Raw genomic sequence first — 17604 nt, forward strand, 5'->3', positions numbered from 1 at the left:
CGGATTCTTTACCACTAAGCCATCTGGGAAGCCTACCATGTTATGTGAAAGGCAGAATTATTCTTCTTTATCAGAGAAGGAAAGTGAAGCTTAGAGAGTATAAAAGTCACACCACTTGTAATGGCAGGACTAAGATTCTAATCCAAGCTTCCCACCCTGGAGTTTCCACTCACTATTCCATACCTAACAGTGTTTACCCAAAGTGGCCGGAGGAGATAGGGGATACCAAGATGAGGGATACCCTGAGGAGTTGAGGAGGGATAAAGTAGAAGTAAATATTTGTGTGCCAAGCTAAACAATTTGGACTACTTTCCACAGCTGTGAAAAGATCATTGAAACAACTACCAAAGGGAACAGTGGAAACCAGCAAATTGTCAGTGAAGAAAGACACCACTTTGAGCAGATTTTAATCCAACTCTTATATCTCCACAGTTAAATTGACTCTCCTTCTATTAATTAGTCTGTGTTTCATTTAACCCAGCCCCCATTTTAGAAAAAGTCTGACACAACATACATAGTTATGAAATTATACTTTATTCATATATATTAAATATTGATAAACTAAACAAACATATTACTTTCCATTTGGGTATAATCACAATTGTCAGTGATATTCTGAAGCACCAGGTATAAGGTGAGATGAGATGCTATGTTTTTATCAGGGCACAAGTCATATAGCCTGACACATTCAAGTGCTGTCTGACATGCCATCAAAGTAGTGGCTCAGAATCCAGATCTAGTCTCAGATAAGTAGTGACTAGATGGCATCATTTCATTTATCAGCATGCATTACATCATCAAGTGAAATAAGCACACAACCCACAGATTCTTGCTTAGGTTAGCTGCCTAGTTGGCCCCTGAGATAAAACCTTGAAATCCCATAGACTTGCCTAGTTACTCAGAAAAAAAAAAGGGTCAAGTGAAATAGTCACAGGATATAGGAATTATAAATAACACATATATTAATAGATACTCATTTTCATGACATAAAAGTTACTATTATAAATACTTTGATGTCTAAATATATATCCCCCATATAAATAATGTAAAATATTAAATATTAATAAATAGATTTAGATTTAAAAATTCAAATATTGCAGGCAGGAGGACCATTACATTGATGCTCTCCGGCCTCGAAAGAGATTCTGACTTCTCTTCCGCTTTCTGAGGTTAGATTTTGGCGACAGGTCATTCATCACTTTGATGAGTTCATTTATGGCTTTGCGCTGGGTCTGCAGATCATCCACCTATTGGGAAAGAAAACAGCAAAATTAATTTCAGGCATATGAGTCATTAGGATATTCTGCTGTCTAGGCCCAAGAAAATCAAAGTATTCTTTAAAACAAATTATTTTCACTAGCAGTAATGAACCTTAATATGTAATGTTGGTTTCTTCAGTGATAAAGACTAAAATTATAACAATTCAATTGATAGTTGTGCTGTAACAGGATGGAGCACATCACATATCCGTAAATTTACCACTTCAGAGATCTGAAAATTATATAGTGAAAAAACCCCAGAAGTAGAGTGACAGAAAAATGTGGGTGTGAATTCTGTGTGTGCAATACATCTGACTTTAAACCAGTCACTGAAGCTCTCCAGATCTCTGTTTTCTCCACTAAGTATGAGGAGAGTGTTTAGATGATCTCTAGGGTCTCTGTCACTTCTATCACTTAGTACTTAGTCTTCGCTGTGAGCATCAAATGAGTTACTATAGCCAATGGCTCTCATGTTTGGTGCGTAAAAGAGTAACCTGAGGACCTAATGAAGAACTCTGACACCCAGATGGGTGAAATCAGACTAGGCCTGGGCCATTGTGTGATTACCAACATCACCAGGTGATTTAGGCACCACCCAAGTTTGAAAACCATTGGTATAGGTTCAGTACTTTATAAACACCAAGTTCTAGAAGGAGGAAAACCATTATTTTTAATTTCCTCCAAATTAGGTCAGTCTCATTGTTTCCATGATGGGATTAAAAATAAACACAGATCTTATTTAAAGGTAATAATCAATTACTGGTATTATATAATAAAGTTAGAAATGAGAGCAATCTCCCTGTACCCTGCCTTGCATTCCAGCAAATTGAACTATTTTCTCACTCTTCCCAGTAGGACAATATAGGTGAATTCATGCTTCATAAAATGAGGACCATTTGCTTTCATCTTTGCTCTGCCACTACATTTCTTTCTAAAGCTGGAAACACTGCAGCCACATTGCCACATTTCTGAGAATGACTAGGAGATTCTAAGTTACAAGACAAAAAGGCAAAACATGCCTTAAATATGTTTACATTTGAGCAAAAGACGACAATGGTTGAGCACTCACTCAAGATTGCACATTGTGAAGAAGGAGGCTTGAAGCTTCCAGAAGGATGGGACCAACCTATTGTTTTCAAGGCCCAGTTACAACAGAGTAGAAAAATTTCTACCAGCTGTGTGTTTACAAGTGATAACTTTCCAGTTTTCTAAGCATCACCAAGAAACTAAGGGACTTCTCTAGGACTGAACAGCAACCAGAGGCAGCACTGGGTTAGGAACAGTGCCTTTTCATTCTCTAGCCTGCAACCAATGGAGATCTGCTGAACATGGAAAACATTATATATAATTTTTCCAAGCCAGTCTCATACTATCTAATATATGGGAGCCTAGAGAAATCTTGAAGAGCAATCACTTATTTCAGTTCCTGGGAGCTTATATGAGATGTTGAGAGGCAGACCAGGTTAGAGCAAGAGCTGGTACAAATCCTGAAAGCACAAGTCATAATGGGACCCCTCCTCTTCTCACCCAAGCCTATTTATACAAAAGCCAACTCTCCCCCACCAAAAAAATCTGGAGACCGTTGTCCCTTAGATGAAATTTTGGAAAATGTGACTTGTCCTTATGCTTCAAAGTGATCTTTCAGCTTCTAAAAACTTTTAAAATTCATTGATAGGACAATTCTACCTATTTGCTTTCTAAAAACAAACACAGTCACCTCTCCTTGGACTATACAATCTGAGTGATTGACCAGAGTTCGACAGTGGGAGGGCCTTTGTCTCCTCAAAGGCTATTCCTTTCTCCTATCTCATTCTCATTTTCTATCCATGGCATTGTAGAATTTTAGAGCAAAGGAGACTGTAGAAATTACAGTGAACTCAACAGGCTCCTTTTAAGATGAGGAAACAGCCCCAGCCAGGCCTGTGATTCATCTGAAGTCACACATTTCTTTGGTGGCTAAGCTGGGCGGAGCACACATCTTCTTCCCTCTCCCTCCCACTGCTCTTTCCATTAAGACATGCAACCTATTCAAAGCAAGAGAATTTCCAACACACAGACAAGGGGCAGCGGGAGAACTGGTTTTCAGTACTCTGTCCCCATCACCCCAACTCTTTCTCTGCTTCCTCCTCACTGATTTGTCCATTCACCCATCTTTGTGCGATAGGCATAATGCCAGTATTTTCCCAAAATCACAGACTTAAGTGCCTCCAATAACTGACTCTGCAAAGTCACCCAAGTCAAAAGAGAACTAGCAAAGAGGCATTTTGACCACAAGTTCACTTCAGAGCTTTACACCTGGTATCTAATTTCTATTTTCTGGGAATGAAGTGCTTTGTAAGAGCCTCTGCAATGATACCAAAGAAAGCATTAAGATCATCTCACCGGAATTTGAATCAGCTTTTTGAAGTCCTCCAGTTTCTCAGAGCTGCCATTCAAGAACTTCTGAAACATGTCTTGCTTGATGATATCCATGCTCCTTTGAATGATCTGGTTATCTTTGAGGTTTTCGAAGAGTTTGAAGTAGAAGGAGACAATTTGGCTCTGAATAATTTTTTTGTCACTTTCCTTGGGAGAAAAGAGCACAAAGAGAAGTTGATGTGGAATTTATCCATCAGAAAAAAAGCAACAGGAAAATCAGCCAAATGGAAATGTTCAGCTTACATCTTTCCAATTCTTCAAAATTTCTGAGAAGAGAGGGCCACCCTTAGCTACATCTGGGTTACTTGCATTCTGGAAAATAAAACAACACAAGAAAAAATTGGCTTAAAATTAGTCCATAAATTGCTGTAAAAATGTACCTGAAGTTTTATTGAACTTGGATGCTGGCACTATTTACTGATTTTCTTTTCAACACTGTTTAGTTTTAACAAAAAATATTCACAAAAGCTACCCGGTTGGATAACAGCCAAAGACTATCATGTGATTTTTGCTTTCTTATTTACTAATATAACATCACAATGAACTCATTCAAGACTGATGATACTTCAACTGTCCCAAATTACTATGGTAAGAAAAAGGTATAGTTAAAAAAAAAAAAAATCAACAACATCATCTCACTATAAAATACTGCCCCCCTATGGTATACATTTCATAACCTCTACCTGTGTCCTCCTATAAGGTATTATATTGCCTTTAAAAGATAGCTCCAGCTATAATTATAACAGCTAAATTTGGACATATGATAAAATATTTAAAATGCCCAAGCTATTTTAATTAACCATAAATAAATTTTTAAGAAATTCCTAAAACAAGACAAAAAACTTTTTAAAATATAAACTAGATTATAACTCCTACAAAAGAAATCTCAGCAAGTGACTGAGTCCAAGAGTAATTCACAGACAATCTAGATGGGATAGTAAAATTTTAAAATGACTTTTTAGAGAAAAACACCTATAAGTGTTTTTGTTTTTAAGCCAAATATTTAAGGACCTCATCTTCTTTAATTGATCAATTATTTCAAATGACCATTTTTAATGCTGATCTTGACTTCTGACTGTCACCATTATAGTAACATGAGAAATCAAAAATTAAGACTCAGCTGTCTTTTCAGTATGCTTACTACTTAACATCATAGTTGAATGGATTCTTATCACAAAATATCAACACTATGATATATACATATATTATGCCCATCTTTTGGAGGATTCGTGAATCCCTTCTAAATCTCTATAGCAAACTGAGCAGAGATTGTTTAGTCAGAAAAAAAAAAACCAAACAAACAAACACTTCTAGCTAGTCTTCTCAAAATGACTGAAGACTAGAGATGAGAGCCCATCATAGATAGATTTCCAAGTCAACATCAAACATCAAATCATTTCAATCACAAGAAAGTCTCATTAAAAGATCATACTTACAAAATACTCCTTTAAGTTTTCTATTTCTCTAAAAAATTGGCCCTGGCCATAAGAACCAGAAAAACCCAGAAGCACGCAGAGCAGTAAAGCTAAGAAATAGCTGGTGTATTTCATTGTTTAGGAGAGAGTTAGGCCGGAGTAGTTGAAATCGGTAGCTCCTGTGTTATGATCAGGTCCCAAGGAGGTAGCTGATCTTTCTTTTCTAATTGCTGATCTGCAGATGATCAGAAGAATGTACTGTGTCTCCTTTTGGTGCTGGTATTTATACCTAATTGAAGTCTCATCAAGATTACGTATTTTCACAAGTTTTTTAAGATGAGATGGTGACAGATAGAGATGCTAGTTAGTTGGTATTAATAACTATGGTTTTGTGGCATTTTGGTGTTGTAGTTAGAGTTTCCTTTCAACTCCTTGGGTCTTTTGACGAGGAGACAGACCCATTATGCCCACCCATGCCATTCTTGTGGGATCCTTTGAAAACACTTTCACTTCACACTGTCCAGGGATTGGAAATTTTTGTACACCTCCTCCCTTTGCCCTTGTAAAATGTTGACTCCTCATCCAGAGATTACATTGATCATTCTTTTGTGGTTTGAACCAAGTAAAAAAGGAAATTCTAGGGGCTCTCAAACCTTTACAGAGGGGGTGCCTCTTAAAATTTTTCTTGCAAATGGCCAGAAAGCAAGGAAAGAATGTGGTTAGAAAACCAATGTGGTAGGAAGTCCTTCTATCAAAGACAGTTAGTATAACATCCACCGTAACTCTATGTTGCTCTGACCAGCAATGCCCAACAGAAATATAATGCAAGCCAATTCTCTAATAGCTCCATTACTAAAGGTAAAAAGAAACAGAGAAAAATAATTTTAAAATACATTTTACTTAAGACAATATATCCAAAATGTATCAATATGTATCAATTCAGAAAAATAATAATAAAATATTATACATCCTTTTTTGTCATACTAAATTCTAGAAATCCGGTGTTCATTTTATACATATGGCACGTCTCAATTTAGACTGGCCGTATTCAAATGCTCAGTAGCCACATGCAGACGGAGGCTACCATATTGAACAGCAAAGCACTAGATGATCAATTGTTCCAAATTATCACTAATAATGGATTCTTTTTTAACTTTTTTATTTCTTTTCATTTCAAATACAAAAAAAAAAGGAATATTTTCTCCTCCCTTAGTAATTTATTTATGAAATACAGTACTTAGGGATGCCACAGAAGACCCTCTGCTAATTGGTTCCAGCCCACCTTGTGTCTCAACCTGCAGTGTATACACAGCAGTATTGCATTTATGAATGCAGGCTTGAATTCTGGCTTCACGGCTATCTAGCTATATAATCTTGAGTAAGCTTTTTAACTCTTCTATAGCTAGATTTCCTTATCATTAAAGTGAGCCTAATATTAATATCTCCTCCAGCCTTCAGTTGAAAATTGTCAGGTGATATGAAGTACTAAGACTTCTGCCTGTCATATAGTAAGCACTCAGTAGAAGTGAACTGTTCCTAATTGAGGAATGTGGGGTGACTAGTCATTCCTAAAAAAGCACACCCTGAACCTTTGCTCATGCTGTTCCTTGATTTCCCACATGTGTGCCTCTCAGAGTGGTACCCAGCCATTCAAGTCCAGCCTAAAAAATCATTATCTCCATGAGTTCTCTCAAAACTATCCTTCTTAAAAGTAATCTTGCATATTCTCTACATAGGCCTAGGAGAGTGGTTCACATTTTTATTAGAGTCTTGATCCTTCAATCTCATATTAGAGTTAGTTATGTATCTTCTCCCATACTGGACCGAGTTCCCTAAAATCAGATACTGTTTCATCACTTCTACAGCCCCGTTTTCTTTCCTAAAGGCAATGTAGCTTGAAGATTTGTCCATAGACAGCACTGAATAAAAGTGAGCTTGAATGCTTAATTCAGGGCCTACTTTTCCCTCAAGATAATTTTCCTTAGGGCTTCCCACACACTGCTGCTGCTGCTGCTAAGTCGCTTCAGTCGTGTCCGACTCTGTGCGACCCCATAGACAGCGGCCTGCCAGGCTCTCCCGTCCCTGGGATTCTCCAGGCAAGAACACTGGAGTGGGTTGCCATTTCCTTCTCCAATGCATGAAAGGGAAAAGTGAAAGTGAAGTTGCTCGGTCGTGTCCGACTCTTCGCGACCCCACGGTCTGCAGCCGACCAGGCTCCTCCGTCCATGGGATTTTCCAGGCAAGAGTACTGGAGTGGGGTGCCATTGCCTTCTCCATTCCCATGCACACACATGCACAATTTTCCTTAAGTTCTAACCCCAATGCTATCAGCACTAACCTGTAGGAAGCTTGTGTTTAATTAAAGAGGGTTCATGATTAATGTTGGAAACATGATGCTATGTCTCTTTAGCCAACCCCGGCTTACTGGAAAAATTCCATGTATTATTTTTTGTGACAAAGGCCAGAAAATCCTTTGAGGAACTATCTTCCCAAAAACAAAGTCAAAGAGTATTTGTGGGACCAAAGCCTCATGTAAAGTAAATGAGGAGAGTGGAAATTACATTGCTGCCCTGTTGCTTTATTGTAGCTCCCCTCAAGCAAAAAAAAACAAAAAAAAACAAAAAAAAAAACAGCCTACATAATATGTTTACAGGGTGTCTCAGTGACAAGAAACTCTTTTTGGAGACTTGAGACAATTGCATGCACTCAATACTATTCAGGAAACCTGTGACCAAACTCCAAGTTATTGGAAGGAAAATTACTAACGTTCTGGAAAGAAGTAAAAATTTCTTCTACTCATCCCTTGATTTATGGTGTTACGCATAGGCAGTTAATAATAGTGAGGTCCATTTTGGGGAGTTACACATCATCTGGGGTTTGTAAATTGTCAATTCCTATTCAAAATTACATATGTATATATACATATATGGAGCTTTCCAAGTGGCACTAGTGGTAAAGAATCCACCTGCCAATGCAGGTTAGACATAACAGACGCAGGTTTGATCCCTGGGTCAGGAAGATCCCCTGGAAGAGGGAATGGCAACCCAGTCCAGTATTCTTACCAGGAGAATCCTATGGACAGAGAAGCCTGATGGGATACAGTCCATGGAGTCATAAAGAGTCAGACACAACTGAGCAAGTAAACAATGACAAATGTATACATACATTAGGGACATATTTAAAACATGGCCAGATGTTTAGGATTAGTAAATACAAAACTAAAATTCAAGCTCTAATTACCTCTTGATGTCATGACCAAGCACAGCACAGAATTAGGAAATTATAGAGATTATCTATTGCCTAGTCCATCATTTTTTAAATTTATAAAATAAGACCAAGGGGAAAAAACTGAAGTGCTGTGCTTAAATTCCTTCAACTGGACAATGCAGAGCTAAATTTAGAACCAAAACCTTTTCCTTAATCTACCTGTCCCCAATCAATAGCCATTAAAACAACTATATGTGCCAATAATCGTGTTAGACATGTGAATTCAGATAATTACATTCTATCAGGCTTTAAATTCTGGGATTATTTTCTGCAGAATTTGTGAGATTATAGTCACTCTTCATAAATCAACTATATTCCAATAAAAAATTTTTACAAAAATAATCACTCTTAAAATTCTTAAAAAATAGTAAAACTGCAAATAAAAGTTTTGAAATTATTGGTTAGACATCCCAGCAGACCCAACTTCATGGACATAAGACCTGCACAGTCTATCAAGACCCCACACTTAGAGAAGCCCATATTTGGTTTATTGCTCTGTGGTTACCTTGTTGAAATTCTTAATAAGTTTTAAACAAGGGGCTCCCATTTTCCTTTTGCACTGGTTCCCACAAATTCTGTAACTGGTTCAGCATCCCAGGACTGGTCCCCCATCTCACAGGATGGAAGTGAATCTCATCCTGTGAGAGTTTCATGGTTTGGGGTTTTTTTTTTTTTTTTTTTTTTCAGCATATGATTCGTTTAGTTAGTATGTTGTCACTACAATGGTATATTTTTTGATCTTTTCCTGTCTTGTCAACTTTACCAAAGAAGGTGGTTCTCTCTCTTTTCTGCCTGTGAAACACCTTCTGTTGCACATGCAAACTAGAGGTTTCACACTTTGTTGCTTCAGCCAATACTGTGACTGAAGGATCATTCACCTCACAAGAGATCCTTTACAAGTTTTACAAACCCACCAGGAGCCAAAGTGTGACCAAATTACTAATATGAAGGGACTGAAAACTTTCTTTTTTCTCTTCAGGCAGTCTTCTTTCTAAAAACTGGCCATGGCGATGCATTAAGCGTCAGCAAGATTTTCGATTGTATCTCATACTATCCTCAGGCCTCACTGAGTAGGTAGTCGTAAGACAAAACTTACACCTCGGTTGCCCTTTTTCCTCTGCGGTCAGAGTCATATCCCTAGTGCTCACAACCGAATTATCTCTTCCAGACTTTGGGGTAGATTTCTTCCACCAAGTATGAGTCAATATTGGATCCATGCCCCCACGCTGTCTTGACTCCCGGAACTCCTGACATCATGCAAGCTGAGCCTACGGAAGAAAATGATTTACAGAATGGAAGTCCACGAGGAGTCAGATTTTCCCCGCAATTTGACTCAAAAATCCCATATGTTAGAGCAGAGTTTTCTGAATCTCCCTTTTTCTTTCATGTCCTCTGGGCGACTTTGAGAGTTGATTCGAACAATGTAAGAAACATTATACTTCTGCATACTGTATGCTGTACACTTGTATATTATATGTATAATGTATACTTATGTAGTACAGTCATCAGGTTACAATATGTTCAATTTTATGTCAAAGGAAATTGTACACTGTTCATCTAGGGATTCACGGTCATGTGTTGAAGGTCATATTTTTATTCCACAAGGAATTTTAAAGCATCTACTGAGTGCGAAGTACTATGACTGACACAGGAATGGGACAGTTTTGTTGGGACAACGGAAGCAACTTAACACACACAACTCCAAGCATAGATAGGGTCTCAAAAGAATTGGACACAACTTCGCTACTAAAACAAAAGCTCCATGTCTATAACTTAAGAAGTTAACAGTGAGGCTAGCTGGCAGGAGCCTATGTCACCATATTGGGAGCTAGGGTTGATTCCATTGTTCTGGTTACTGGGTAGGTATCCATATTCTCCTTTTATTCTCCATATATGTACATCTTTCCCAGGGGGTTCATATAAGTGAAGAAGACTGATTATTGCATAGAGAGAAAAACACATATCTGACATGCATAGCATTCCCTCCCTCTATAGCCTTGGCAGATGTCACAAGTTAGCTTTGGCGTTCTTTTCTATTAAGTTAAGATGTAGACTCCAAATCTTTTTCAGCGCTGAAATCTACCAATTCATTAGTGTTTCATTATCTCTTCATCCTCTTAGGGCAAAGGTTTACTTGTTACTATGCCTCTTATTAAGATGAGTTCTTACAAATAAGCAAAATATAAAAACTCTTCCTCCAAGAACATTAGTATTAGAGAAAAATTAAAATTCATAAAGTAATATAGGGGAAAGACCTTTGGCCTGAGAAGGAGTCTCAATTTTTGGTCCTAGAATCTACTACTGGTATGATGTGGGAATTTGAGCAAAGCCTTTACCCATGCTTTACATCTTAACATTTGAAGAGTTGGGTTCAATGAACTATGTTTCTTTCCATTTCTAACAGTCTATGTTTCTACAACTATGATTTATGAGGAATATATTACTGAGAACTAATATTATATGAGATAGAGATTCCAATAGACTTAGGAATTCAAACAAAAATACAGCCATCCCTCAGCATCACAAGTGATTAGTTCCAGGACCTTAGTGAATACCAAAACCCACAGATGCTCATGTCCACTTTATAAAATTGTATAGTTCAGTGGGCTTTCCATATCTGCAGGTTTCACATCAGTGCATCCAATCAACTTCCATGAATAATATAGAGGTGCTCAGTTGACTGAGCAACTTCACTTTCACTTTTCACTTTCATACATTGGAGAAGGAAATGGCAATCCACTCCAGTGTTCTTGCCTGGAGAATCCCAGGGACGGGGGAGCCTGGTGGGCTGCTGTCTATGGGATCGCACAGAGTCAGACACGACTGAAGTGACTTAGCAGCAGCATCAGCTCAGTCGTTCAGTCATGTCTGACTCTTTTTCAACCCCCATGGACTGTAGCTCACTAGACTCCTCTGTCCAAGGGATTTTCTAGGCAAGAATACTGGAGTGGGTTATCATATTCTCCTCCAGAGGATCTTCCCAACCCAGGGATCAAACTCACATCTCCAGCATTTCCTGCATTGCCAGGTGAATTCTTTACCACTGGGAACCACCTGGGAAGCCCCATTCCAATAATTTGCAGCACATTATTACACGAGAAAATATGAATGAACACAAAATGCTTTAGAAAATACTTTGGGATAAAAGATAAAATTCAAAGAAAGGACAAAGTTTGGAGGAAACAAAGACAAAGCAAAAGAAAAAAAATATTTTTAAGAGAAGATTCATGAACCAAGAAAATAGAGAGAAAAAGAATCTCTTAGAACTTAAAACCATAGCAACAGACATTTAAAAATCAGTAGAAGGGTTGAAAGATAAAGTTGCGGAAGTCTTCAAGAATAAACAAATTTACCAAGAGCTGGGAAATGTAAAGAAAATTACAAAAACTTCTAAAGAAATAAATAGTTCAGAAACTCCGACAACTAAATCATGAGAGCTCCAAAAACAGCAAAGGAACAAAGGAAGAAAATTATCAAGGAACTTTAAGAAAATTTCTCATAGCTGCAACATGTGAGCTTCCAAAATGAAAAACCCAATGAATTTCTAGCAAAATGAATTTAAAAATACAGACCCCAAGGTATATTTTTAAATTTCAGAGACTTTTGTAAACAAAGAAGATTCTCAAAATTCAAGAGAGAAAAACAGGTCACATTCAAATGATAAGGAAAGAGAATGCTATCAAATTTCTCAATAGCAATTCTTGAAGCTAGAGATCAATATGTTGTAAGAAGGAGGGACCCCTAGAGGGCCCCAAGAGCGGGCTCTTGTCTAACACTTGGAAAAGAATTGTCTGAGGAGACACGTACTGACAAGCAAGAGATTTTATTGGGAAAGGGCACCCGGGTGGAGAGCAGAGGGTAAGGAAACCCAGGAGAACTGCTCTGCCTCATGGCTCGCAATGTCGGGTTTTATGGTGAGATTAGTTTCTGGGTGGTCTTTGGCCAATCATTCTAATTCAGAGTCTTTCCTGGTGGTGCACGCATTGCTCAGCCAAGATGGATGCTAGCGAGAGGGATTCTGGGAAGTGGACGGACACGCGGTGTCTCCTTTAGACCTTTCCCGAACTCTTCCGGTTGGTGGTGGCTTATTAGTTCCATTTTCCTTATCAGGATCTCCTGTCATAAAACAACTCATGCAAATGGTTACTATGGTGCCTGGCCAGGGTGGGCGGTTTCAATCAGTGTGCTTCCCCTAACAACTCCCCCCTGAGAGACTTCATACTCAAGATACTTCTTGGGAATTGGGGCAGAGGTCTCTTTCTTCTGTAACTTCTTCCTGCTGTGCATGGGCGTAGGCCTGCCTAGCAGAGCAGAAGTCTCTCTCTACCCGATCTAAGTTGGGGTGTTCCACATCTGAAACCAGCTTCCACCCTTGTAGTAACATCAATTTGGCTTGGAACTGCTGGAGTCTGCTGGAAATAAACTTTGTAAGGAGTTGGAGTATACAGGGGCCAAATAGGAGGCCTAATAAGATAGTTATCACTGGACCCATGAATGGTAGGAGCCAAGAAGGGAAAGAAAGAGAACTCCATACACTTGTTGAATTCAAATCCCGGATCTTTGTGGCCTGTTCCAAAAGCCCCTTGATATCTTCTTGGACCTGCCCAGACTGGTTGTAATAAAAACAGCATTCTTCCTTTAGATAGAGATAAGTGCACCCCTGTCCTGCAGTCAGTAAATCTAGGGCCCCATGATTTTGTAGGACTATTGCCGCTAGGGAGTCTAACTGGGATTGTAGGCGTTGGAGGGTCCTCGCCGTTTTTTCTATGGATACAGCAGTGTCGGTAGAAAGTGGCTGAAATTTATGTGAAGAAGTTCCCCCCATGGCTCCTGTCAAACCAGCGGTCAGTCCTAATGCCAGGGAAAGAGGGCTAAGTATTACCACATGACGTATCCTCTGGTTGGTATATACTGGTAAAGGCAAGGAGATATTACTCCAGGCCAGATCTATGTGGGGTGTAACATACCCTAGGGAGCAAGTTCCTGACCAAAAAGGTGGTGGGGATAAATAATCTTTATCCGCACATATGAAATAGACACCATAACTGGGTTTAAGCTGGGCAGCAAAACGGGTTTGCCAAGGAGGAACAGGATTTCCATCTGCCTTGCAACTGGAACATGGATAATGGAACAGGGGCAGTCCTTTAGCATCTGGGAGGAGACTGTCACTCCACTTGCTGCAAAACCGGCAGCAGTAAGGCATTTAGGAAGGGATTCAAGTGTTGTGAGGCATCCTGGGTTTTGTACTCAAGGTAGAGAGTATTTTGTTTACACTCCCACCACAGGGTTAGGTTTTCAGGGGTGGGTACCCCTACAAGGGAATAACAGTGGTCAGAGTTGCCTGCCCGATTTAGAAACCAGGATGAACAGATGTGGTTCTTTGGTCGTCCAGAACAGAACATGGATTTTTGAGACTGGTTAATAGCATCCGAGGAGAGCCTCATGTTCGGGGTTAGGTATAGTGTGTCAGTTCTGCCAGAACCTCTAGTTCCCAGACTTTGGGCTAAATCGTAATGCCCTAGCGAAATTTCTAGGTCCCGGTTTTTCCCATCAGTTTCAACAGTGAAGGTTACCGCACATTGTGAGTTGCCTAGATTTCCCACTGACACCCCTGTCAGGGAGTCGCTTTTTAGAAAGATAGGGAAGGTCACTTGGGGAATATTAGTCAAGAGAGAAAATAAGGGCTCAGGTGGGATTGCAGATATTATCGAGGAGGTAAATATAGACAGTTGTTGCTGATACCAAGGCATGAAGTTTTTTTCCCCTTTTTCCCAAAAGGCCATACCACGACCAGATGGGGGTGTGCTGGGTAACAGCATGTAGCTCAGCTGGAAGGGTGGGCCACTGATACCCTGGGATAGGTTGGACATACCCCCAACTTCTGCCATTAATGCAGATCCAGCAGGGGCTGATTAGGTTGAGTCAAGAAGCAGTATGGTTTGCAAGCGTATATGCCTCGTTTAGGGAGAGATTAATAGCCGTACAGGGAGACATGATTAGAAAGAGGAAGAACATCATGCAGAGCAGTTCTCCTGGGTTCCCTTACCCTACGGCTCTCCACCCGGGTGCCCTTTCTCAGTAAAATCTCTTGGTTGGTCAGCACGTGTCTCCTTGGACAATTCTTTTCTGAGTGTTAGACAACAGCCTGCTCTTGGGGCCCTGTAGGTGTCCCCCCCTTCCTACAACAAATATATTCAAATATCTGAATAAATCTGAATAAAATCATGCCCAGACTTGAATTTTATGCTCAGCCACACTATCAATCAACTGTTAAGATGAGGACATTTTTCATTCATGCAAGATCTCATAGCTTAATTTCCCATGTACACTTTCTCATAAAGGAACTTGAGAAAGCTGAGAAAGTATTTAACCAAAATAAAAAACTAAATCATGGAAGAAGATCTGGGATCCAGGAAATGGAGGATCCAACACAGGAAGGAAGCTAAGAGATTTCCAAGTGTGTTACAAAGATCGTGCTCTTAGAGATAGATGTGCAGCAGGCCTACAGGACAACCAGCAGCTTGTTGGAACTGAAGAACTAAAGAGTCCTAGAGGGATGTCTCCAAGAAAAAAAAAAAAATAACTAAATGTGTTTGACTGTACTATTAAAAAAAATGTCAGCTTTATCAGAGTTTAAGGTGAAGAGATGGTGACTTGGCGCTGGATATGTGTAAAACTAAGGAAACCAACCAAACACCAATTATAATATTAATTTTGGGAAAAACAAATGTTGTGCAAGAAAAAAATGTAAAAACGTACAACAAATATTGTGAACAATATTTACCTAGTCATAATCATATAAACTTTAACAAAAGGTAAATATAGCTATCATGGGAAGATAGGAGAGGGGGTAGTCGAGTATATGCATATAGGGTAAAAGCCAGTCAGTCATAATTTACTATAGTAGGAAGTGTATAGATGCTATCTAAAGTGGGTAAGAAATTTTTAGTGCTTTAAAGCTAAATAGAAATTGAGCTAAAAATGAAAGCTAAGTGAATTGAAAGTGATTATCTTGGACATGTGTTTCAGAAATAGAAATGCACAGATCAGAGAGAGCTACTGACTTTGTGTCATAAGCTTTATTGTATTTGCAAAGTTTTATAGTTCCCAAGACTACCCTAATTTCTGACACCTAAATTCAAGTTCAGAAGTTACCCAGACCATCTCCAGGTTCAATAATTTGCTGAAAACCATCACAGAACTCAGAAAAGGCATTATATCCACGATTATGGTTTATTACAGCAAAAGAATACAAATTAAAATCAGCAAATGAACACAGGATCCAGGAGTATTCCATATGCAGAGCATTCATTTTCCCTCCCCCAGTGGGGTCATAAACAGTACAAACTTCTGTCGGTAATGATGTGTGACAATATGCATGGAGTATTGTCAACCTGGGTGGTGTCCAACTCTTGCGACCCCATAGACTGTAGCCTGCCAGGCTCCTCTATCTATGGGATTCTCCGTGCAAGTGGAGAATCCCATAGATAGAGTGGGTTGCCATTTCCTTCTCCAGGGGATCTTCCAAAGTCAGGAATAGAACCCAGGTCTCCTGCATTGCAGGCAAATTCTTTACCAAGTAAGCTACAAGGGAAGCAGTTTTTATTAGGGCTTGGTCATATAGACATGCTTGACTAATCACATGACTGACCTTAGTCTTCAGCCCTTCCAGAGGTCAAACTGATACCTATACCCCCAAAGTGTAAAGTGAAAGCGTTAGCCGGAGTTGTGTCTGAGTCTTTGTGACCCCATGGACTATAGCCTCCGAGGCTCCCCTGTCCATGGAATTCTCCAAGCAAGAATACCAGAGTGGGTGGCCATTTCCTTCTCCAGGGGATCTTTATGACCCAGGGATCCAATCCAGGTCTCCTGCATTACAGGCAGATTCTTTACTGTCTGAGCCACCAGGAAAGCCCAAGGCACACTGGTAGTAGCAACAATCTGACATGCCCCAAGGTCCCCAGTAAACAATGATACTCTTATCAGACAGAACAGTCCAAAGGCTTCAGTGGTATCTCCCGGCTGCTGACAGCGAAGACCACATCTCTCTGCGTGCCTGCTCAATCACTCAGTGGTGTCCAACTCTTTGCCACCCCGTGGATTGTAGCCCACCAGGCTTCTCTGTCCATGGAATTTTTTTTTTCAGGCAAGAATACTGGAGCGGGTTGCTGTTTCCTACTCCAAAGGATCTTCCCGACCCCAAGGATAGTGACCCCATCTCCTGCATCTCCTACATCTCTCTCCAGACAAGGTTAATCCATTACTGCACAGTATTGATTGCTTTTTTTGTAGTTTGTTCTACCGTAACATTTGTTTTCTTTTTACATGATTGCCTCATACCCAAATGACAAATAGGAAAATGATGTTGATATAATTCAGAATTCATTTTGGTTCATACTGGATTTCTCCCAGCATGTTAATCAAGCACAATCAAGGCAATTCAGTACAAGTTTTGTCACCACTGAAAGAAAGCCTTAGCAATACATGAAGACCTTAGATAAAAAGTCAAAGGTTACAGAAGTGTTTTACTTTAATGCACATAGTGCTGTACTTTTCACTATCTGGGAAGCAGCAAGTACAGATGAAGAAGCTGAAAGGATTTTCCCTTCAGTTAAAAAACAGTGGGTTAAGAAAAATGGCTGCATCCCAGATAGCATTTCTAATTGGGATGCAAACATTCTCCATCAAAGGAAAATGTACTGCATCTCAAAGGAGGAAGCTGCAGCCCAAGTTGTAAGGCTGCAATGAATTGGTTCACTGTGATGGTAGAGGGAAACTTCCCTAGAGATTTAACAATGCTTGTAGTTTGATCAGAATTTTTATTGTTTTGTTGTTTTACTTGTTGATATTCTGATTACAAAGTTCAATAGCAGTCAAATGGATGGTCCCAAACCTAATTGTCCCCATAGGTCCTGTTATTTTTAGTTTGAAATTTTGCAGAACATGAGGCTTTTCAAGAACATATAAAATGTTAAAGCAATAATACCTTTACATGTATTACTTTGATACAAGTAAAATCATTTTAAAAAAAAACTATTCTTTGAATGATAGATGTACTCATTTAGTTCAGTTCAGTTCAGTTCAGTCACTCAGTCGTGTCCGACTCTTTGCGACCCCATGAATCACAGCACTCCAGGCCTCCCTGTCCATCACCAATTCCCGGAGTTCACTCAGACTCATGTCCATGGAGTCGGTGATCCCATCTGGCCATTTCATCCTCTGTCTCCCCTTTTCCTCCTGCCCCC

General features: G+C 39.5%; 1 protein-coding gene across 1 annotated transcript; it reads right to left on the minus strand.

Annotated features, from left to right (window-relative positions):
* Positions 1-1085: 1085 nt before the first annotated feature.
* On the minus strand, positions 1086-5260 carry IFNG (interferon gamma). The gene is made up of 4 exons (XM_055566303.1): positions 5114-5260; positions 3921-3989; positions 3642-3824; positions 1086-1247 (listed from the first exon to the last, which is right to left on the minus strand). Exons 1-4 carry the CDS (start codon positions 5225-5227, stop codon positions 1113-1115), a joined length of 501 nt encoding a protein of 166 aa, XP_055422278.1. The 5' UTR covers positions 5228-5260; the 3' UTR covers positions 1086-1112.
* Positions 5261-17604: the final 12344 nt, after the last annotated feature.

Source organism: Bubalus kerabau, chromosome 1 (assembly GCF_029407905.1).
Source record: "Bubalus kerabau isolate K-KA32 ecotype Philippines breed swamp buffalo chromosome 1, PCC_UOA_SB_1v2, whole genome shotgun sequence".
Lineage (NCBI taxonomy): Eukaryota > Metazoa > Chordata > Mammalia > Artiodactyla > Bovidae > Bubalus > Bubalus kerabau.

Excerpts from the sequence above, each read along its gene's own strand:
- IFNG (XM_055566303.1), bottom strand. The coding sequence starts at position 5,227 with ATGAAATACACCAGCTATTTCTTAGCTTTACTGCTCTGCGTGCTTCTG. Across the intron at positions 3,990-5,113 it reads AAAACTTAAAGGAGTATTTT|AATGCAAGTAACCCAGATGT; the intron begins GTAAGTATGATC and ends TTTATTTTCCAG. Across the intron at positions 3,825-3,920 it reads TTTTGAAGAATTGGAAAGAT|GAAAGTGACAAAAAAATTAT; the intron begins GTAAGCTGAACA and ends TTTTCTCCCAAG.